At 54.7% G+C, this 22,061-nt stretch overlaps 1 protein-coding gene across 2 annotated transcripts in view; it reads left to right on the forward strand.

Moving 5' to 3' along the window:
* The window catches only part of RASSF5 (Ras association domain family member 5), a 65,794-nt gene extending 45,684 nt beyond the window's left edge, over positions 1–20,110 (forward strand). For both annotated transcript variants that reach the window (XM_072759464.1, XM_025991360.2), the window contains 4 exons: positions 13,755–13,865; positions 15,246–15,543; positions 15,987–16,102; positions 17,667–20,110. In XM_072759464.1, the coding sequence (XP_072615565.1) occupies positions 13,755–13,865; positions 15,246–15,543; positions 15,987–16,102; positions 17,667–17,819 (678 nt within the window). In that variant the 3' untranslated portion in view covers positions 17,820–20,110. The remainder of the gene's footprint in view (positions 1–13,754; positions 13,866–15,245; positions 15,544–15,986; positions 16,103–17,666) is intronic.
* The last annotated feature ends 1,951 nt before the right edge of the window (positions 20,111–22,061 follow it).

Below are 22,061 nucleotides of genomic sequence, written 5' to 3' on the forward strand. Positions count from 1 at the left end.
AGCTGGGTCTGCAGGGTACTGGCCTCGTTGCCGCAGGGACGGGGGCAGGTCCTCCACTGGTAGGACCATGTGCAGAGGCAGTAGGCATGGCCAATCTCCAGTTCACACATAGCAGGGAAAGTGTGGAAGCTGGTGAATCTGGGGTGTCTAGAGACCATTTCCACTTGTTCTCACTTTCCCGAACACCAGCGTATCTTTCCTATCCCTCATTTTGATGGGCTGTAATTTTCTGGACCAGGGGCCACATCTTGGTCATCATTGTGTCCTCGGCATATGGGAGGTGCTTGATGCATGTTTGATAAAGGAGGAGTGGTCTTGGAGCCTCCTAAAGGGAGAGCCCTAAGGGGCAGCAGCAGGGGCTCCCCAGAGAGCGCATGCTGCAAGGTCCTCAGGGCACAGTGGGTGAAAGCTGATCTCCCAACTGTTCTAAAGGGAAGCTTGCTGAGATTCTGGATGTGGCATCAATGGATTTTTCCAGTAACTCTGAAAAGAAAAATCTCACTGAGTGAGCAGAAAATGCAAAGACAACTTTCCAAACATAGAGCGCCTCTCTCCATCCCATCTGTGATTGCTCAGCTGTTTGCCCCGGAGGATGAGGGCAGGCAGGACTGGGTCACTAAGCAACCAGCAGGGCACCTGCTGGCAGGAGTTGGCCTGGTCCTTCCTCAAGTGGGGCCTGGCAGTTGGGCGGCGGGGTGGAGGCCGAGGAGCCCACGTGAGGAGGCAGGAGAGCCTCCTGTGACAGGTGTCTTCTGTCTGCCTTTCCGCCATGGAGAGGGGCAGGAATCAACACACTTCTTGTTTGTCTTCATCTCCCAGTTTAATTCTGAGCAAGTGAAGACCCCGGTTTGGGAGTCCCAGTAGTTGCAGCATCCTCTGTTGGCCCGGGTGGAGCGGGAAGGGCGTATGCTGCTCAGGGAACTCAGGCCCCTAAGCGAGCCCATGCCTGGGCCTGGGAAGCCAGCCCCAAGCCTTTGCTGTGTGTGCCTCAGGAAGCATGCTCATGGCCTGAGGCCTCACTTTGTCCTTCTGTACAATGAGAGACCTGCCCCTCCAGGGGACAATACGTGCTAACAGAGGGCCCAGCATTTGGTTGTGGGAGCTCAAGGAAAAATCCCGGCCTTGGGGAAATAAGGGCCATTTCGAGAAATGCAGATGGGTGGTGAATTTTGACCTTGGGAGGTGGAGGTCATGATTGGGGTGCATGGAAGCATTTAGCTCTGTTCACAGAACAGAGAAAGGGCAGGAGCTAGGGGGCTGCCGGGAAACGGTCAGAATGTATAGTAATAGCGGTGAATTATCGGGCCTTGACGTGTGGCAGGCACTGTTCTACATGCTTTACGTGTGCAGACTCATTTAATCCTCATAACGACCATCTGTGCTTTCCATCGAACAGTGGGGGAAACAGGCACAGAAGGGGTCACACAGTGGGAAGGAGCAGATCCAGGGTTAGGGCCCGCGTCCGATGCTTAACTCCTAGCTTCTAGGCTATACTGTTTCTCCTAAGGCTCTTTCCAGAATTCCTGGTTGAAGCCTGGCAGTGAGGTCCCAACGTGCCCACCAATGCGACCCCACATCAGTAGCATCCATCGGGGAGTCTCTGAGGATGGTGCACTTTGCCAGGCTATTTAGGAGCAGAAGGAAACCAAATGTCCTGGCCCCTGTGCCTTTGTGTGACACCGTGAGACAACACACACTTGAGAAGACTCAGAGTGACTTCATAACCAATGAGACATGTTCCCGTGTCATCACTTGGGGTAGTGGAGTGGGGTTAGCTGGGCAGGCTGCACAGTGACAAGAGGACATGTGTGGGCTGGTGAAGAGGCCCCCAGCACCACCCAGCTTGCGGAGCTGAGGGCACAGGTGGGGTCTCCAGTTAGAGGGAGCCAAGAGGGACTGCGGGCCTTCCCACAGGGCAGTGCTGGCTGCCGTCCTGGCTGCTGGCACAAGTCCCAGGGGGGTGTGCAGTGTGGGTGCCAGGCGCCAGGCCCTGCCTCCCACGAGCCACTCTCCGCCTCTGAACTACGGAGTCACTTCTGGCGCTGGGTGCCCTGCACTCAGGGAGCTCCGGCCAAGCTGAAGCCAGCACCCAGTGCGAGAGGGGGCTCCTGCAGCCGGGGCGCCCACGTCCTGTCAACCCGGGTAGGAGTGTGTAACTAGAGCACACGAGCTGGGCTTCTACAACCCCCCGCCCCATGGCCCCCACATTCCGCTGGCCTCGACTGGGCGCTCTCAGAGCACATGGGATTGTCTGTGAAGCTGAGGAAGCCTTTCTTCCGAGTGTTTGTGTGTAGGGAGGTCCGCTGTGTGAGAGGAAGGAAGTGGTTTGGAGGTGGGGGTGGATGGCTCTGAAGGCGAGCCCATTCCTAGCGCCCAGCTCCATGACGTCAAGAGCATGCCATGGCTCTGTGGCCTGCAGAAGAAAGACGGCACAGAGAGAAAGAAGTGTTCCCCACATCTTCCTCTGGCTGACGCATCCATTTTCCTAGGAGTGTATGGGCTGGAAAGGCAGACCCAGCTCCCTGACCGGGGCCAGCCATGGTGGGTTGGAGGGGGAGCATCTGAGGCAGGTTGGGGAGTCCCCACTAGTTGTCAGTCACCTAACAACTCCAGTTGCTTCAGAATGGGGGTGCCTGGGCCAGTTCATTTCGAGGCCCCTTCTAGATCTCTGAGCCCAGGCTTCTGTGTGTCTCTGTGGAGTCCCCTGGGAAGCTCTAAGACCCTCACGTCGCTGCAGAGCTCCTCTGAGTCGGGCTGCGCTGTCTGGATCAGCCCCAGGGTCCGGCCTTTTCTTAGCGCGTGCAGGAGGGGTTGGGGCCTGGGAAAGAGCCTGCCGCTGGCGGAGGAGGGGGCCACCCTGCTCAGAAGCCGGACTGACTGCTCACTTGCTTGGAAAATGGAAAGTCAGGGACACTCCCGACTGTATGGGACCAGACAAAACCAGCTGGCTACAAGGCCTCCAGTTTCCCTTGCCCTTAAGAATCCTCTTTTTTAAAAGTTGTGATAAAATATACACTACATAAAATTGACCATTTTTAAGTGCAGAGTTGGGTGGCAAGAGTGCTTTCACGTCGAGCCATCCATCTCCAGAATGTTTCCACCTCGCCTAGGCTCCATCCCCATTAGCCAGCAGCTCCCCACTTCGCGCTCCCCGCAGCCCCTGGCAGCCCCACCCTTCTGCCTTCTGCCCCTGTGAATCTCCAGGAGCCTCCTGTAACTAGAGTCATGTAGTATTGTCCTTTTGGACTGGCTTATTTCACTTAGTGCAGTGTCTTCAGGCTTCCCCCATTTTGCCTGTGCCACAATTGTGCCACAATTTCCTTCTTTTTATGGGTGAATAATACTCCATTGCAGGTCTGTCCCACACTTTATCTACCTGTCTGTCAGTGGGTTGCTGTCATCTTTTGGTTATTGTGAATAATGCCACTGTCAGCATGAGTGTACAACTACTTGTTGAGTCTTCATTCTTACTTCTTGTAGGTACCAACCCAGAAGTAGGCCTGCTGGTTAATGTGGTGATTCTTTCTGTTTAATCTCTCAAGGACTTGCCAGTCCATTTACCACGTGGCTTCACCATTTCATGTTCCTACCAGCTATGCCCAGGGTTCTAATTTCTCCACGATCTTGCCAAACGCCTGCTATTTTCTTTGTTTTTGATAATGGCCATCCTAATAAGTATGAGGTGGCATCCCATTGTGGTTTTGATTTGCATTTCCCTAGTGATGAGTGATGTTGAGCATCTTTTCATGTGCTTATTGGCCATCTGTGTATCTTTGGAGAAATGTCTATTCCAGGTTTTTGTCCATTTTTTAAATTGGGTCTTTTTGTTGTTGTTATTATTGGGTTGCTGGGGTTCTTTATATGTTCTGGATAGTGATCCTTTATCAGACATATGATTTACAGTGGCATCCTCTTTAAATTGGCTCTGAAAGAGCAGTGTCCAGCCTTCAGAGAGACTGGAGCCTGGGATGGGGTCTGGGGATGCACTCTGTCACCCTGCCCACCATCATCCCTGACTGAGGCCACAGTGCTCTGGCTCTGGGTGCAGAGATGGGAGAGATACAATCTCTAGTTTTGGAGGTAAAGTAAAGGGTCACAGAGGCAGAAAGGGGGATCTGAGTAAGGAGAACCGATCTGGAGAAGGACCCACTCATGCCCTAGAAACCCTCAGGGCAAGAGAAAACACGCCAAGGGAAAAGTCCTATGGCTGTGGCAGTAGAATGGACTGATGCCACCATATTCAGTCTGCATTCACATTTGAGACCTCTGAGCTGAGAGGGAGGCTTCAGGAAGGCCCAGGGTAGGCGAGAACAGAGAAGGAAGGGATTTGCATCATCTGCTCTCAGAAACAGTCAGAGGACAGGAGTCTCCTTTGATTTCCAGCTGTTGTCTCAGAGGTGGAGCAGAGTGCCATGGACCAGGACCGATAGGAGTCTTACGCAATTCTGGAACCTTTTGATCTCCCTATGTTTGTTCTGGGGTTTTGTGTTCATGTCTTATTATTTCTTTGTGTTTTATTCAGATCATTAGGCAGATGTTTAATGAGCCCGTCCTGTCTGCCAGGCACTGTTCTGGAGCTGCATCAGTATTCGGAGCAGCCCCTGCCCTTGAAGAGCTTGTGTTCTGTGATCAAGCTGATCAGCAGGGTGTGTGATGTGTGGGGATCAGCAGAGGCGGCCAGGGCCACAGTGTCCAGGCCACAGCCAGGTGTGGAGGAAAGGGTTAAGGAGGTCAGGAAGGTCAGGAAGACCTCCAGGACTGAGTACATGGGTAGCTTTACAGAGGGCAGGAGAGCAAGCAGTGTCCCTGGGGCCCACAGTCACAAGGAAAAGGGAGAGGAGTCCATCTAGGTCCCCAAGGGGGCCCCTGGGACTAGGGTAACCAAATATGTAGGTTTGCCAGAACTGTCCTGATTCTAGCACTAGAAGTCTTGCATCCCAAGAAAACTCTCATTCCCAGGTCTCTCTATGTGGGACTCAGGAGTTGACTTCTGACTCACTGCTGACTTCTCCATGAGGCACAGTGGCAGATGGTGTCAGAGGGGCCCATGATTCTTTATGGGCCCACAGAAATGTTTTAATTTATTTTCAAATCAGGAGGGAAAAAATGAACTTCTAGGTTGAAGAATGTGTTTTCTTATATGATATCAATATATTTTTCTTTATGTCAGTGCTATCATAAAATAACATTTCCGATCTATTTGTTTATGGAGGAAGAGGGGCCCACAGCCCCGAAGACAAAAGTGCTTAGGATACACTGAGTCGTGACGCGGCTCTGGCTGAAGGGCCTGTCAGAGAGCAAGGGGGCTCCCACGCGAGTCAGCCTCACCAACCAGCCTCTCCTCTGCCCTGCCAGACAGCTGCCTACCGGTGCTGATGGTGGAGGCCACACCGATGGCTCACCAGCCACTGCTTGCTCTGGACGTGCAGTGTGCTAAGCACTTCCACACGTGCAGTCTCATTTCATCTCTATGACAAATGTGTAGAGAAGGCTTTGTTGTCTGCGCTTCACAAAGAAATCTGAGTCTTGGGGAGACTGACTGGCCCATGTGCACAGACCCCTGAGGGCACATCAGCTGCTAGGCAGGGCAGTGAGGTCTAGGGGTGAGGCGCAGGAACTCTGGGTGATGACATACCAGCCTCACTGAGTCATTTCAGGGACTAAATGAGATTGTGACTAGGGGGGCCCCAGCCCATTGGTGACTTATTATAATACTGAGGCACACAGTAGGGCTTGAACCCAGGTCACCACCTGCCGCTCCAGGGCCACAGGGCTCTCCCAGCCTCCTGCAGGAGAGGCGGCTCCTGGTCCTTCTCTGGTACTGACTCACCCCAGACGACCTGCCCCTGCTTGTGGGCTGAGAAGGCCACCTGCCAGAGGGAGGGACACCGAGTGCAGGCTCCGGGCCATGCTGGCCTCCCGGGGAGCGGGCATCTACCCCTTTCGTCAGGGGTTCTAAGTCAGAGGTTCCTAGTCAGAGGTTCCTATTTAGGACAGGCATTACAGAAGCCACAGGTGTTCGGGGCACACAGCTGTGGGGCGGCAGGGGAGCATCGAGGGGGCATGTCTGCAGATGGTGGTCCTCACGCACCACGCCTGAGGCTCTGCCCCTTGACGGAGGCCTGGGGGTGCTTTCCGCGCAGGGGGCATAAGAATGGCTGTTGACAGATTTGCTAAGAGCTGAGAAAGAGGAAATGTGGCAAAGGCTCAGGGTGAATGGCTTCCGGGGTAGTTTTTGTTTTCTTTTCTTGAGTTTTGTGTCTTCGGAAGCTGTACACACCTCCTGGAGATTTGCTTTCTCCTTGTGAAAGCAAGTGGCCAGGACTGCCATAAGTCAAGCCGTAGACATTAGAAGTGTCCCGATACTGTCTTAAGCCAGTTATTCCCCCTGCGATCCATACTAGGACGGCTGAGCCTCACCTCCCCCCTCAATTCTCTGAAATAGAAGAGGAAGCAGTGATGAAAGAAAGCACCCTCTCCTAGAGGTAAACCCGTAGAGCTGCAAACACATCTGCCTTCATGATTTCACAGAGGAACCTGAGGCTCCTGGAGGGGAAGTGACTTGCTGGAGGTCACGGGTCATGATGGTCTTGTGTGCGTTCTGACCAGGAAACTGCACAGAGCTGAGCAGAGGTGACCGCCAGCTGAAGCCTGCAGCCCGAGCAGCCTTGCCTTAGCACCGGGCCCCGGGGGGCGGGTCACTGGGAGGTGCTTCTGGACCTGGCTGCAGGCCACTGCGGGGCTCTGGGCTGGGGTGCCACCCAGGTGCCTCCCTGAGGTCACCGAGAGCCCGACGGAGCCTCGCAGGGCGTCCAAAAGCAGCACAGTCATCAGACGTGATCAGGTCTGTCTCCCTCCGGGGAACGGCTAATTGGGAAGACGGGGTTAATACATGTGAAATAATAATTAAACAATAAAAGGCAGCATATAATTAGATCCAAAAGCAGCCACACAGGCGGTGAGGGCACCTCCGCGGTCCTTGTGGTGGCGGCTTTGTCAGCAGTGCAGAGGCCCACGGCCTGTGGTCGTTTGCAGCTGGCGCCCGGCAGGAATCCAAGGCTTGGGGCCGCAGGGGTCGTCCCCGAGCCAGGGGGTGACCCTGGCCGCCCACCTGCATCTCTTCCTCCGCCGGCTTGTTGCCTCCCCACGGGAGCCCCAAGGAGAGGAAGCCCACTCCAGGGAAGCCGTGCAGCCTTTGCCTACCCGTGCGAAGCGTCCAGAAGCAAGGCCGAAGCCGGAAACGCCGGAGCTGGGATGTGCGGACACCGGGGCCCGGCTCGCAGCAGGAGCGTCCCCTGCAAACCTGCACGGCCCGTCTCTGTCTGGGGAGGAAAATGTCAGGGATCTTGGGTATTAGGAGAGCAGAGCATGAGGAGATGGCCACGGGCCGGGGAGATTTCATTCGCGACGCCGAGGAGATGGCAGGAGGGGACACGGGGCTCTAGATCCTAAGTGCAGGCGCAGACTGCTGCCGGGGGCCAGGGGCCGAGAGCAGGTCCTACTGGGACACAGCCACGCTCCCCCCCGCCGCTGCTCTGTGCTAGGCGGTGGAGCTGCGGAGTTGCCACAAAGATAGGGCCAGCAAAGCCCCAGGTGTTTATTACCTGGCCCTTGACAGAACAAGTTTGCCAAGGGACACCTGGGTGGCTCAGCGGTTGAGTGTCTGCCTTCGGCCCAGGGCGTGATCCTGGAGTCCCGGGATCGAGTCCCACATCGGGCTCCCTGCACGGAGCCTGCTTCTCCCTCTGCCTGTCTCTCTGCCTCTCTGTCTGCGTCTCTCACAAATAAATAAATAAAATCTTTAAAAAAAGAAAAAGAAAGTTTGCCGACCCACTGGTATAGAGGAATGAACAGACTCTGGCCTGGTGGCCAATCCTGAGTAAGCGCTCAAGGAAAGTGAGAAATGGGATTGGCCCATAGGGGTAGGGATGGTTATTACCTGAGATGGTAGTAAGAGTATGTACCTTTGGATGGTTTATAATTTCCAGAATGTTTTGGCACGCATGACCTTGTTGGGTCTTACCTCTGCGTGAATCCTACTAGGCAACCAAGGATTTGTATTTCAGATTGACAGATGAGACCGAGAACAGAGACTGAGGCTTGAGGTTATCGGATTTCCTCAAGATCACTTAGTTAGTGATGGGGGTCAGAACCCAAACAAGCTTATGTTCATCCCGCAGGCATTTCCTGAGCCTCTACTTGTTCCAAGCTGCAGCGAGGCTCTGGGGTGACAGAGCGCCAGGTGCAGGTGCTTTTCTCACGGAACTCAGTCTACACTGAAATCCAAGTCTCACTGCACTGTAATTCCTAGGAAAAACTGAGATCTTTCCCCTGACCCCCTGTAGGCAATGGGGAGCCATTGAAGGTTCTTGAGCAAGTATGTGTTGTCTGCTTCATCCTTGGTGCCACTGGGCATAAGAAGAAATAGAAGTATGGTATAAGTCATTAAAATTCACTCTGGGAAGACAGCTCATGATAGTCTACTTGGAGGTTGCATGTTTAAGTGCCAGACAGTGCTAGCTTTAGACATGTGTTAGCTTTAACCTTGCTGGGGCTCAATTTCCTCATCTGTGAAATGGGCATTCACATGAATTTGTGGTGAGGATGGTGTGAACGGATCCATGCTAACGAGCAGGACGGTGCCTGGCACAAAGGTAGCCAGCACATAATAACAGGATCACCATCACCATCATTCAGGGCAGGAGTAGCCAGAGAGGGCTGGACAGAGTAAAGGACCTCAGGTGGCCAGATGGCAGCCATATGATGAAGGAAGAAGAGGCTGAGAAGTTTCAGAAGAAGGAGAGTAAAATGTTTAGCAAAAGTGAGGTTTGTGTGGTTCAGGTGGAAAAAGAATGGGCACGGAGGTGTCTGACATATCAGAGTGTATCGTTTGATTGTTCTCAACGTACTCCTCACCCTGAGGCTCCCTGCACCTCTGGGGCTTTCAAGGGCTACCCTGTGTCTACCTGGGGATACTAGAAGCCACAGGACTCATTCAGAGCTTCTTCTTCCCCCGTGACCAAAATTAGGATATGTGTCATTGATTAGAACACAGAAAAAAATTTTTTAAAGATTTTATTTATTTATTCATGATAGACACAGAAAGAGAGAGAGGGGGGCAGAGACGCAGGTGGAAGGAGAAGCAGGCTCCATGCCAGGAGCCTGACATGGGACTCGATCCCAGGGCTCCAGGATCACGCCCTGGGCCAAAGGCAGGCACTAAACCGCTGAGCACCCAGGGATCCCCTAGAACACAGAATTTACCCATGTTTGGGTTTCTTCTTAAAACAAAATAAAGTGAGATTCAACAGGGGGTAAATCTGCTCTGAGATAGGCCCCAAAATACAAGGGATGGTCCTCTTAATTTTGTTGTTAAGGATATATATTTTTTAAATTAATGAATTGAGAGAGAGAGAGCATGAGTGGGGGTAGGGACAGAGAGAGAGAGAATCTCAAGCAAGACTCTGAGCTGAGCACAGTACCCAACATGGGGCTCAACTCGGGGCTTGATCCCATGACCCTGAGGTTGACCTGAGCCAAAATCAGGAGTCAGATGCTTACCCAACTCAGTTACCCCAGGTACCCCAAGGATATTTTTAATAGAAAAGTTTGAGGCTCACTCTCAGGAGAGCATCTGTTTGGACTCCCAGCACTAGCCTCTTCACGTGGCTGTACCCCAATACCCTTGAGCAGCTGAGAGGCAACACAGCCCTTTCCATGGCTCAGGGTATGGGAGCACAAACCTACTTTTCCCCAGTGCCCTGGAAGTGCCAGCTGTATTGGGAACAGCTAAACCATCTGCCACCAGCGCCAGGGGCTTAATCATAGCAGATGAATTCCATGACAGATGCACCGAGATGCACAAACCCCCTCCGAGAGACACCTCACAGGCCATTGCCAGTATTTGTGAAATCCTAACAGAGTGAGTTCCCCATTCTGTCTCCATCTTGGGCCACCCCAGGAGACAAAACTCTATCTGCCTGGTCTCTTGCTTTGTATCCATGGGTGGAAACAAATCTTTCACTTTGAGGACTTGAAAATCTGACAGGTGAATACAAATTGAGGCCTTTGCCTTACGCTGTGAAGATTACTATATTATTGCTCTTGTTCACACAGCAGATACTTGCGTCTTAGGTACACCTTGGGGTAGAGAATATCTGTGGGTGCCAGAGCATTAATTCTGCTGCTGGATGGGGACCCTTGGCATCTGAAATTTCCTGCAAGGGGTCTATATCTGTTCTTCTCAAACACTGCTGCCCATTAGAATGACCTGGATGTTTAAAAAAAAAAAAAAAAAGAATGCCTATGCCTAGGCCGTACGCCAGACTGTAAATCAGGATCTCCAAGATGGAGCCCAAGCAGTGTTTCTAAGAGATTCCTCTACATGAGTCCGTGTGTAGCCAAGTTTAAGAACCACTGGCCTAGATTCCGTACCATCCCTGGGAGGGCAGAGGATTAGTAGGCTCTCGGGACTGTGGCTCGCTGGCGGATCGGCTGGCCTACTTTGGCAGGTGATTCATTCAGTCTGTGGGTCAGATCTTGTCTGCCTGTTGTGGTGTGGGCAGCAGCCATGCCAGCCCTGGGTGCTGACATTCCAGGCTGTGGGACTCCACGTGTTGGCCTCACGGGCGCCTGGCACTCCCAGATGGGTGGTGAGATCAGGATAGCTGCCTTGTGTGTCAGTTCTGGAAGGGGTGGCCGAGGATGCTTGCGTCACTTCCCTAGGTTTGTGGTGGGCAGGGGAGGGTGGGGGATGGCTGGGTTATCTGCTGAAGGAAGGGGAACAGGAAGAAGAAACCTTTCGTTATGGCAGCTCTGACTCTTGCTATATACAAACCCGGGCCTGGAACAACTGACTTTTGAAAGCCATGACCCAGCTGCCTTTTCTTCCAGGGAAATGGCTGTGGCTCACTTGGAAACTATGAGAGGAGATCTTCCAGAAGCTCCTAGAGTTTCCTTTCTCTCATTTAACTCTTTTTTTTTTGTAGACGAATAGGAGAAAGCTGTAAACTTCCGGGGAGAGGCGAGCCTGTGTGCTTGAGTTGGATAGAGTGGAGCACGTGAGAGTGACCAGGTGACTGGTCTTTCTGACTGGAAGCTCCCAGCGGTGAGCTGTGGTCAGGCACATCTGGTCCCATGGAAACGCACCCGGTTGTGTGGAGGGTTGGGAGGGTTTCCGGGGAAGTAGGTGTCTCCGGGAACTCTGTGGGGATGGACAAGGAAGGAGGAGCTCCATTTGAGGATCCCTGGACTAAGGAATTGCCAGTGGGTAGAGATGCTCTCTGAGGGTCACATCAGTTGCTGCTTACCTCAAGCAAACAGGAGCACACCCTGGGGCGTGCTTCCCCTTGGGTGGTCTTGGATGGAATCGAGGTCCAGTTCCACGAGTGACCACGTAGGTCCAGGGTGGGTCCTGCATCCTGGCAGCTGCATCTCACTTGAGAGATTAGAAAAGTCTCCCCTTGGCATCCTTGCAGGTGACATGGTGCCCCTGGGGCCTGAGTCCTCTGGGGCCTAGCCCACTGATCAGATACACCTTGGACGAGTGTTTCACAGGCCTTGGTCTGGCAGCTGCACACCTCAGCCCCGAGGCGTGGAATTTCAGTGACCATGACGGGAGCGGCGGAAGGGCCGTCCTAGAATGGCCATGGGGTGCATCGAGAAGAACGTGGGCTCCACGTGGGCGGATGGACGCTGTTCCAGGCCCTGCTTAGATGCTTACTGGCAGTGGGACCACGAGTGTGTTCCTTAACCTCTCTAGGCCTCAGCCTTGTAATCTGTGAAATGGGAGCGACATAGGTGGTACGTGAGAGGGGGAATGTGAAAGGATGCAGCACAGCGCTGGTACCGGCAGGATCCCCGCGTAAGAGGACGGGGGGATGCGGGCAGGCCAAGGAAGATGCTGTGATGGAAAGGGGTGTCGGCTCATCTCCATGCCCGGCAGGGGTGTGGGGGGTGCGGCCATACCAGCTCCCCGGCAGCCACAGAGCCTGACGTGGTATCTGCTCTGCGGTGTTGGAAAGTGGGAGGAGGAAGTGCCAGCACCCTGCTGGGGGTGCCCTATCTCCACAGCCGGCTTGCTGGAGGGAGGCCTGCTGGGGCAGGCTCCGGGGGCGCCTGTGGTGTTGCCATGGGGGTGGCTGTGCAGTCCCCCAGCTAGGCCACACCCCTGCAGGGAGAACAGGGGCCCTTCGCCTCTCTGGGTCTGTTTCCTCATTTGCCAAAGGAGAATCCTGACCCGCCCCGAGTCTGCTAGATTTCTAAAATCAGGTGAATTCTGGGTGGGTTTTTACCAACTTGTTTGTTTTCCCAAACTATGGCTCCCGTCTCCTGGCCATACACGGACAGCATGAGGACAAAATTGGGAAGGTGGGTGGTGGTGGGGTGGAGAGAAATGCGGGAAATTGATTGAGGGACAGAGTGGCTCAGATCCCCGGATTCGCCCCACAGCGTGGGGAACTTTGACCCCCATCTCCTGCCTCAGCGTCCTTCCCCTTCCCTGGGGCGGGGGCCGGGGGGCGGCAGGCCAAGCCCTGGGATTTCCTGTAGGTCTTTGCGTACTGACTTAGGGCTTTAGGCAAGTTGCTGAGCTCCTCTGAGCCTGGGTCATCTCACCTGAAAATGTCGGTAATAAACTCCATCTCACAGAGTTTTGGTTCGTGAGGATTAAAAGAGACGGGGTGGGGAATGCCTGCGTGGCTCAGTGGTTAGTGCCGCCTTCGGCTCAGGGTGTGATCCAGGGGTCTTGGGATCAAGTCCCGCACTGGGCTCCCTGCAGGGAGCCTGCTTCTCCCTCTGCCTGTGTCTCTGCCTTTCTTTCTGTGTGTCTCTCATGAATAAATAAAACTTTTTAAAAAATTTAAAAGACTGGGCCTGCCAAGTTCTCGGCACAGAGGTTTGTTGTCCCCACGACCCCGGGGAGGAGGCGGATTCTCTCAATCATTGTAGAAGGACAGCCCCCTGTCCCGTTTGACAAATATATATAGTTGACCCCCGTCAACTCGGGGGTTGGAGGCACTGACTCCCCTCCCCGCACACAGTCAATAATCTGAGTATAACTCCTGACAACCGTCCCCCAAACTTAACCGACCCTGGAGACCTTACTGATAACAGGAACAGTCAGTTAACACAGGTTTGCATATTACATGTGCCTTACGCTGCATCCTTACCCTAAAGGCAGCCAGGGAGGAGAGAATGTTAGTAAGAAACCCCAAAGGAAGAGCGCGGGGGGTGGGGGTGGGGTGGGGGTGGGGGGTGGGGGGGGTGTAGAGCGTCTGAGGCTTGATCTCGGCTCAGGTCAGGACCTGGGTGGGGGATCAGCCCGCAGGCCCTGGCCGTTCAGTCTCCAGAAGGCCGACCCTGCCTCAGTTTCTCTGCACCTCCCCGTAGCATCTAAATGCAATTTTTCCCCCGTGACCCTCGGTAAGCAAATGCTGTTTTGCTGATTCACCAAATTTGTAGCCACTGCCCGTGTGCTGGACACGTTCATGTTAGTCTCACAGCAAGCCTGAGCGGGGCCTGTCCCCATCCCCGGGGGGCCAGCGTGGGGACCCCCGTGCCTTGCCCGGCGCCCCGGGGCCACCCCTGCATTTCACCTCTGCTGGTTCCCAGCCTGAGCCCAGGAAATCAGTTTTCACCCCGCGGGGCGGGTGCTCCCTTCTTCTGGGTCAGGGGCTTCTCTGGGAGGGCGAGGTCCTCCCCTTTCTCATCCAGAGGACCCTGCACACCCGCTCTCACGTCTGTGTCTGTTCCAGAACATCTGTAAAGTGGCGGAGGAGCCGCAGCGCCCGCCCACACTGCAGGAGCTCAGGCAGAGGATCGACAGCTACAACAGCCGCGAGGCCAACTGCCTGGGCATGAAGCTGGTGCGCCCCCCCCCCCCCCGCCCCTGGGTGCCGGGCCTGCCCCCCCCCCCCCGTCCCCCTGGGTGCCGGGCCTGCCCCCCCCCCCGTCCCCCTGGGTGCCGGGCCTGCCCCCCCCCCCCCGTCCCCCTGGGTGCCGGGCCTGCCCCCCCCCCGTCCCCCTGGGTGCCGGGCCTGCCCCCCACCCCTGCCCCCCTGGGTGCCGGGCCTGCCCCCCCACCCCTGCCCCTCTGGGTGCCGGGCCTGCCCCCCCCCCGTCCCCCTGGGTGCCGGGCCTGCCCCCCCCCGTCCCCCTGGGTGCCGGGCCTGCCCCCCACCCCTGCCCCCCTGGGTGCCGGGCCTGCCCCCCCCCCCGTCCCCCTGGGTGCCGGGCCTGCCCCCCCCACCCCGTCCCCTTCCACCCCCCGCGGCCCCGTCCCGTCCCCCTGGGTGCTCTGCCGGCCCCCGGGTGCCGCGCTGCCCCTCTGGGCCCCTCCCCTTCCTCCCGCGGGGCCTGCGCGGGGCTGGGCGCCTGGGGCGGGGGGTCCCCGGCGGGTGCCGCAGGGAAGCAGGATGCGCTAGAGGGAGACCCCCATCAGGCGCCGGCCCTTCCCCCTTTCCGCTCGGGAAACTTCCTTGAATTCCCCGAGCTCCAGGGTAAAACAGACACGTGGCGCCCCTGTCGGAGCCGAGGCGGGCCTCGGTCCCTGGTGTTGCGCGGGGCAAGGAGGGGGGCTCGCAGCCCCGTGCTCCCCCTCTCCCTCTCCCTCTGGGTGGCTGCCCTCCTGGGGCGGGTGCGTGGGGCGCCCCGAGGGGGGAGGCGCCCCCCCCCCAGGCTGCGAGGCCGGCTCGGGGCGGGGCGGGGCGGGGGAGCCTGCCCCCTGCTGGCGGCCGCTCGCAGCGGCTCTCGGGACCTCCCGGGCTTCGAAGGAGATGGAGGAGGAGATCCAGTGGGCTGGTTCTTCGACGACCTCATTACGGAGCCTTCCTGCTCCTCCCTGAGCTCCAGGGCAAACTGGGAGGCCTTGCAGACGCTGCGTCCTGGGGTGGGGACTCCCCTAAGGCAGGCCGTGAGGGCAGGGAGCCTGAGCCGCGGGAAGGAAAGCCACAGCAGGTCCCCATCCTCTCTGGTTGCTGCGTACTCGAGCCTTCTCCCGGCCCAGCGCGGGGCGGGTGGGGGGGGCGGTGTCTCTTCTGCAGCACCCCCAGATCAGCAGAGACAGTGAGGAACTCGGGGAGACAGGAGGGGGGCGGACTGGGATGGCACAGCTATTAGGAAAGGCCTCTGCAACACCCCCTCCCGGCACCCCCTCGCCCCCCGGCCTGGGGCAGTGGCCCAGAGTGGGAGGTGAGATCATGCAAGGTAGACCTGAGCTGACCCACGTGACATCCCCTGCTCCGCAGAGTGAAGACGGCACCTACACAGGTTTCATCAAAGTGCATTTGAAACTTCGGCGGCCGGTGACCGTGCCCGCAGGGATCCGGCCTCAGTCCATCTATGATGCCATCAAGGAAGTGAACCTGGCGGCCACCACCGACAAGCGGACGTCCTTCTACCTTCCGCTCGATGCCATCAAGCAGCTGCACATCAGCAGCACCACCACAGTCAGCGAGGTCATCCAGGGGCTGCTCAAGAAGTTCATGGTTGTGGACAATCCCCAGAAGTTTGCACTTTTTAAGCGGATACACAAGGACGGGCAAGGTAGGAGAGGGTGAGCTCCCCGTGAGAAACCACCTGTCCCACTAGAGCCCTGCCACACCCGGCTGGGGAGACTGGGCTTTCCCCAGTGTGGAAGGGCCACACTGGCACCCCGAGCAGAGAGCTTGACGGGAGCTCAGGCTTGCTCTCCGTGCTTTTCATTTTATATATGACGGCCGGGACACCATGCCCTGGGCTCTCACTTCCTAACCCGTGGAGTGGGAGAGAAGCCCCCACCACTCCTCTCTTGCGGGCGTGATGTGAATGGAAACACGCTTCAAACTCTTGAGTAGACACCAAAGATAAAAGGTCAGGTTCATTTCATTAGGTTGAAAGGATGGCTACTTGCGGTCATGACCTCCCCACGTCTGCTTTTCCGGGCCTGTCCCACCATCCCTGCCTCTCTCTTCCAACATGAGCCTCCAACTCCCTCTCTTGGTTTGCAGTGCTCTTCCAGAAACTTTCTGTAGCTGATTGCCCTCTCTACCTGCGCTTGCTTGCTGGGCCTGACAATGACATCCTCAGCTTCGTGCTCAAGGAGAACGAAACTGGAGAGGTGGAGGTAGGTCTGGGTCCTGGTGCTTGTGGCACGAACCAGTCCTCGGGGCGCCCTGGGCAGGTGCAGGTGGCTGTTGTCCTCACCCCCAGTGTTGGTGGGGGCCGTGCAGCGGCAATGGAGGCAGCTGGGAATATGGCCTGGGAGAGTCCGTGGAGCCTGGGTAAGGGCTGGGCCTTGGAGGTTTAGTGTCTGAAGCCAGGACAGTAAGCGTCCTGGTGGAGCAAGTCAGGGCCAGTGTCTGGCAAGGCCGATGCAGAGAAAAGATTTCGTGTGCTTTTCTCCTGACACCCAGGGTGGAGGGGAACCGAGAAACGCCCAGGGGGTTTTTGCTTCAGGATGGCCTGAGGCCCAGCAAGCTTGGGTTCTGGGCTCTGCTGGATATAGAGGTTCTTGAGCCATTTGTCTATTCCTTCTTCCTGGTTCTTAAAAACTGGCCTCCTTCCTCAAAGGGGAGCTAATCAGAGTCCAGTCTGGCCACACAAAGTTGCGTGGAATCGGGGGGTGATCTCTGTGGCCGGGGATACTTGTGAGTTGGGAGTCAAGACAGTCGAGTGGCTGAGGGCAGCGTGTGTCACGCTGTATTCACTGGAAGCCTAGGGTTTGGGGGACTGTGGGGATGAGGGCAGGTTTGGGCTCCGTCCCTTCTCCTCACTTCAGTCAGGCAGCTCTGCTTCCATCTGATTTATACATTGGAACGCAGAAGGTTTTATCTGAAAAAGGTGCCCTGTGAAAATGTTTGAACACTGCTGGTCCATGCAAAGCTCATGGGCCTGGGAGTTTAGAGATCGGGCTCGAATTCTCGAGCTGCCACAGGCTCTGTACCTGTAGCTGTATTATTTTCCCTCTGCGGACGCCAGTCTTCTCAGTTATGCAATGTGGGGATTGAACTAGATAAACCTCAATATTCTTTTGTGCTCAGAAGAGCTTAGGAGTCAAAACCCCTGACTCCGCAGGGTGGTGGGCTCTGCTCCTGGGTCAGCCTGAGAGGCGTCAGACTTGCCTGCTGTCCTGAGAGACCAGGTCCCACTGGGGCAGACCTCGGCCAGCCGGGCTCTCCAGAGCTTTCCAGGTTCTGTGATCTCATTTTCTGCTCTGCCAGCTAAGGGAGGCGGGGACCCTAATTCTGTGGCAGATGAGCAAATAGGACAGAAGGGTGCAGTGGTGTGCTCAAGGTCATGCGCTGGAGCTGGGCTGAAACCCGGTGTCTGGAGGCCTGTTAACGGCCTGTCACTTGGCACCCCAAAGCAGCCAGCGAGCCAGCCAGACGGGGCCCCGGCACCTCCAGCACCACTGTCCAGACCACAGCTGCCAGAGAAAATATAAGATCATTGACTCTCTGGATCAAACACCGCTCATGGGCTGGTACCTCTGGGTCATGAGATGTCAGGATTTGAAATGTGGTTGCTGCTCAATGCAGGAAACCCAAGCTTTATCCGCTGCACTTGCCTGTTGGGTAGCAAACCCTGTGTCAACCATGTGCAGGTGGAGGTGGCGGGGCCCCTCACGTCGTGCGGCTTCTGACCAGTCTCCTGTCCTGTCTCTCTCCCGTCTTCCTTGTGCCTTGCAGTGGGATGCCTTCTCCATCCCCGAGCTCCAGAACTTCCTAACAATCCTGGAAAAGGAGGAGCAGGACAAAATCCAGCAAGTGCAGAAGAAGTATGACAAGTTTAGGCAGAAACTGGAGGAGGCCTTAAGAGAGTCCCAGGGCAAACCTGGCTAACCGGTCCTGCTTCCTCTTCTCCTGGTGCCCGCGGTTTTATTTTTATTATTAATTATTATTTTGCAACAGACACTTTTTCTCAGGACCCCTCTGGTGGGTGCCTCTATGCCCACCCGGCAGTTCCGGATGTGGCACGAAATCTCTGAGGGGCACGTGTGCGTGCGGGCCGGGCCCGGCCTGCCACACGCTGCCAAGGAGCAGGATCGGGGCGGGGTGGAAAGAAGAGCCTGGGGCCTCGGCAACCTGGGAGCCCTTCATGAGCCAACCAGCTGCCTCTCTCGTCACCAAACTGGAACCGTTCGCACCGGCTGGCAAAGGAAAGAAGAAAGGTTTTAGAGCTGTATGTTCTTTCTCCGCCTTTCATTCTTCTTCGGTTTCTCTTATTTGCCACCCATAGACCTTTATTTATGAGTCAAAAATTGTAGCATATTCCTTTAGTGGGTCTGAGCTATGCCCCGGAAAGCAGGATGATGCTCGTGAGAGCACTGTCCCTCACTGTCCCAAGGTGCCCGTTCATGCTCAAGGGAGGGTCCCAAAGCCACTGGACCCAGCTGCTCAGGTAGGGAGCACCAAAGCTGAGGTTGGCTCAGAGAATTCCAGAGAAGCTGCAGCCTGCCCTCACCCTCATCGCTCGAGAGTCTGTGCCCATGTGAACCCAAAGGCATACAGATGTATGCGTGTGTGATGCTTCATCACGTCTTTGTCAACAAGTGTTTGTTTTTAAGTTACAACTTGGAGTTTCATGTTGCCATCGTGTTTCCACCAAAGGGAAACCAGCCATTTACCATTTTCAATGTCTCCTGCTGGGTATGGAAATCAGGCAGTTAGGCAGAGCCAAAAAGCTCTGCAGAGAAGTGTGTCCACCTTGTCTTCAGCCTTCCCCCAGCTCGAGAGCCAGGGAGGGCCTGGCTGCCCTGCTCTCCTGCTTGGCCTTGGGCACTGCTTCTTCCTCCCACAGGGACTCTGGGGACTCCAGGTGCTGCCAGAGGAGCTGCCTTCATTACAGACGGGGGACCTCCCAGCTAGGGACCTCCCAGCTCAGGCCAACTTGGAGTCCTTTGTGTTCTGAAGCTCGGCCAGCCTGTGGCACTGCGCGCAGGGAGCCTGTGGGCTGGCCTCCCGCTGACCTCAGTGCCTTTGTTTTCAGAGAGAAACAGGAGCAGGGCGCCCTTGCCTGACGCTCTGCCGTGCACTTGCTCCTGCCAGGAAGCGGATCATGGTGGTGTGGGAGGCAAGGCCGGGAGGGCCCTTCTTCCGCGAATGGGGCAAGAGTCACAGACCTCCTTCCCATCTAAGGTCCTGAGCTTTTGACTCCCAATAAGTGATGTCAAACCACATGGAAAGGGTGATTAGATCCCCAACCTACATCTGCATGGGCTCCTTGTTCAGGTGCAAACTTAAACTAGCCAAACAACTGAAGCAAGTAGCCGGGACTGCAAAGACACTCCAACCCAGAGGGAGGACTTTGAACTTTCAGAGCAGGGCCGGTTTTCCAGTCCAGCCTCTGGGACATCAGTTCTTTGCTGTCCTCTGCCTCCCTAGGTCCTTCTTGGGTTGGCTGGGTTGAGCCCCAGCTTCATTGTATAACCTCAGAAGTCCCCTCCCTGACTCTTGCTGTGTCCACGCTGCCCCGATGGCAGAAGGAATGCTGATGCCACGTCATACAAACTGTGTGCAGTCTTCAGAGCTGCAAAAGCAGGACAAGCTCGCAGCTGAACAACATTTTTTAGACCCCCTTAAAACCCTGCTTATCTGCCATCTCATGCTCAGCCTTCTTGCTTCCCTCCCTTAAAAACAAAAACAAAAAAACCTCTCTCACCCTGCTGTATATTAAAGGGAGCGAGTTGAGAGTCCTTTTTTCCTTCCTGCTGCATGTCCTTAACATTAGTGGAAGGCACAGCTCCTGCTGCAGCCGCTGTGAATGCTGCTGAGATCCTCCCTCTGATGGGGGCGGCGATTTTATTTTTGAGAAGGAAAAAAAAAGTCATGTACATATATACATAAAGGCATATAGCTATATATAAAGAGATAGGGGTGTTTATGAAACAAGGGAGTCACGGGAAAATTCTAACTTTATCTGAAGCATGGTTTCACCCAGAACCTGAGGCCCGAGCCTCGGCAAACAGTCTGGATAAAGTATCCCTTCCCCCAGAGGTGGGTATCACTGCTGGTAGTGCCTTCTATCCTTGTGTTGCCCCTTGTGTGTACGTTTGTTTTGAGGATATTTTCTTTTTAAATGTCTTTCTTATCTGGGTTTTAAAAAAGATAATAAAAGCTTGTTGCAAAAATGATTCAGACTGGAGACATCTTCTTTGCCCTTCACCATGTCCTGGAAATGGGGAGCTGGGAGAGAGGGTGAGAACGGAGAAGACCACGTACTTCTGGGCACAGATTTTCTTTTGCCAGTGAACAGGAATGAAGGCTGCTGTTTCAATCTTGAGAACACAGTCCACGTGCATGGGCTGGAGGGTGCTGCCCTGGGTGCCCGGCTGCTGTGCATCCCCACAGAGCAGGAGAGGAAAGGGGAGGTGTTCTAGGAGATCCTGAGTGAGAAGAGAGGAGGGGCTGGCTTCCTCGAGTTAGGGATGTTGAAGCATTAGGACAGACTACTGAGGTGGATGAGGAGTCTCCTATTTCTGGAATTATTTAAAAATAAGGCAAATAGGATGCATCTCAGAGTTTCATATCATCTTCCCTCAAGGAGGAAGGCCAGATGAGGGGAGTAAAACAGTCCTTTCCCATCAGCATTATCTAATTCCCATCAGAGGAACAGCTCCATCATCACGAAAATAACCACGTAAGGTTATTAAAGAAATTCCTGCCTGCCTCCCAGTAGCGACCATAGCACTGAGGAAGGCCCTTTTGGACTCCAGGGGATGCTCAGTGTGGCCAGCTCGCTCCCTACCTTCCTGGTGGAGAGAACATCCGATAGACATTCCTAAAAGTACCCGAGAATGGGGGACATCGCTAACATTTGTTTGCCTAGACCTCCAAGAAAGTGGTCTTTTAACAACTTTGCCAAAACCCAGACATGAACCAATTTCTGCTTTTCACTGAAACTCATTTGGTAACAGGATGGGATTAAGTTCAAAGTTAGGAATTTGACTTTGAAACAGACTGTTCGGTTTAGCACAGAGAAAAAAAAAAAATCCATTTGACAGTCCAACCTTTGCCAGCCTTCTTACACGCCCCTTAGGTGTTCCCCAGGAGAAGCAAGGTGAGTCAGCACAAATGGGTCATTGTTACTGGAAAAACCATTGAAAGTACAGTTCCTGACAACACGGTCATAGCAGAGTTGGTCATAGCAGAACTCTGCGCTAAACCACAGGCAGGAGTGGACATGGATTTTTAGGCCTACCCTCGCTGTTTACTGGCTTTGTGTCTGTAACAAGAGTTCAACACAGTGAGACACACCCTCTCTCAGCCTCCCATCCCATCAAGATTGTGCAAGGAAAGTCATGCTTGTGAGAGAACCTGCTACTGCATTCACAGAAGGACCATATTCCATTACCACTGTATATAACATAGTCCCTCAGATCAAACTGTCCAAAGGTTCTGTTGTCATAGAACCTTGTTTGGATTGGTCAATTAAAAAAAAAAAAAATCCTTTCCTCAGTTCCATAGGCTGATGCTGGCAGAGAGGATTAGTAAAATGGAAGTTTCCTTACATGAGTCACAAGTGACAAGGACCATTATTCTGGGTGTAGTAATAACTGAAGGTAGGAGGCATCACACACACCTTCACACCCATCCCTTTCTTCCTTTCTAGCCCCAGATGGGTAATTTGTGAATATTGTGCAGATTCTCAAGTCTTTCTTATCTTGATTAAAAGAGATGAGTAAGAAATAAAAGTAAATTGAACTCTAATTCTCCCTCTGCCTGTGTCTCTGCCTTTCTCTCTGTCTCTCATGAATAAATAAATAAAATCTTAAAACAAAAATAAAATCAAAGAACTCTAGAAAAAATTCAGTTCAGCTCTCACTCCTTCCTTTCGTACAAGGAGAGCTCTGGTCAGAGAAGTGACTTCCAGGAGCTGAGCAGGGACCAGAAGGGTGGTTCTGAACCTTTTTGGCAGTAAATGATCATGCTGGGCATGTGGCAAAGGCATGGGAATCTTCCTTAGAAAAGTGAGCATACAGTCTTGTGTACCATTTCAGAGTTCACAGACCCCTTGAAGACCAACCGAAGACCTCTTCCATGAGCCCCGGGGTGAAGTCTGGGGCTAAAGAAAGCATTTGTTGG

The sequence above is a fragment of the Vulpes vulpes genome, chromosome 5, assembly GCF_048418805.1.
Source record: "Vulpes vulpes isolate BD-2025 chromosome 5, VulVul3, whole genome shotgun sequence".
In the NCBI taxonomy this organism is placed as follows: Eukaryota; Metazoa; Chordata; class Mammalia; order Carnivora; family Canidae; genus Vulpes; species Vulpes vulpes.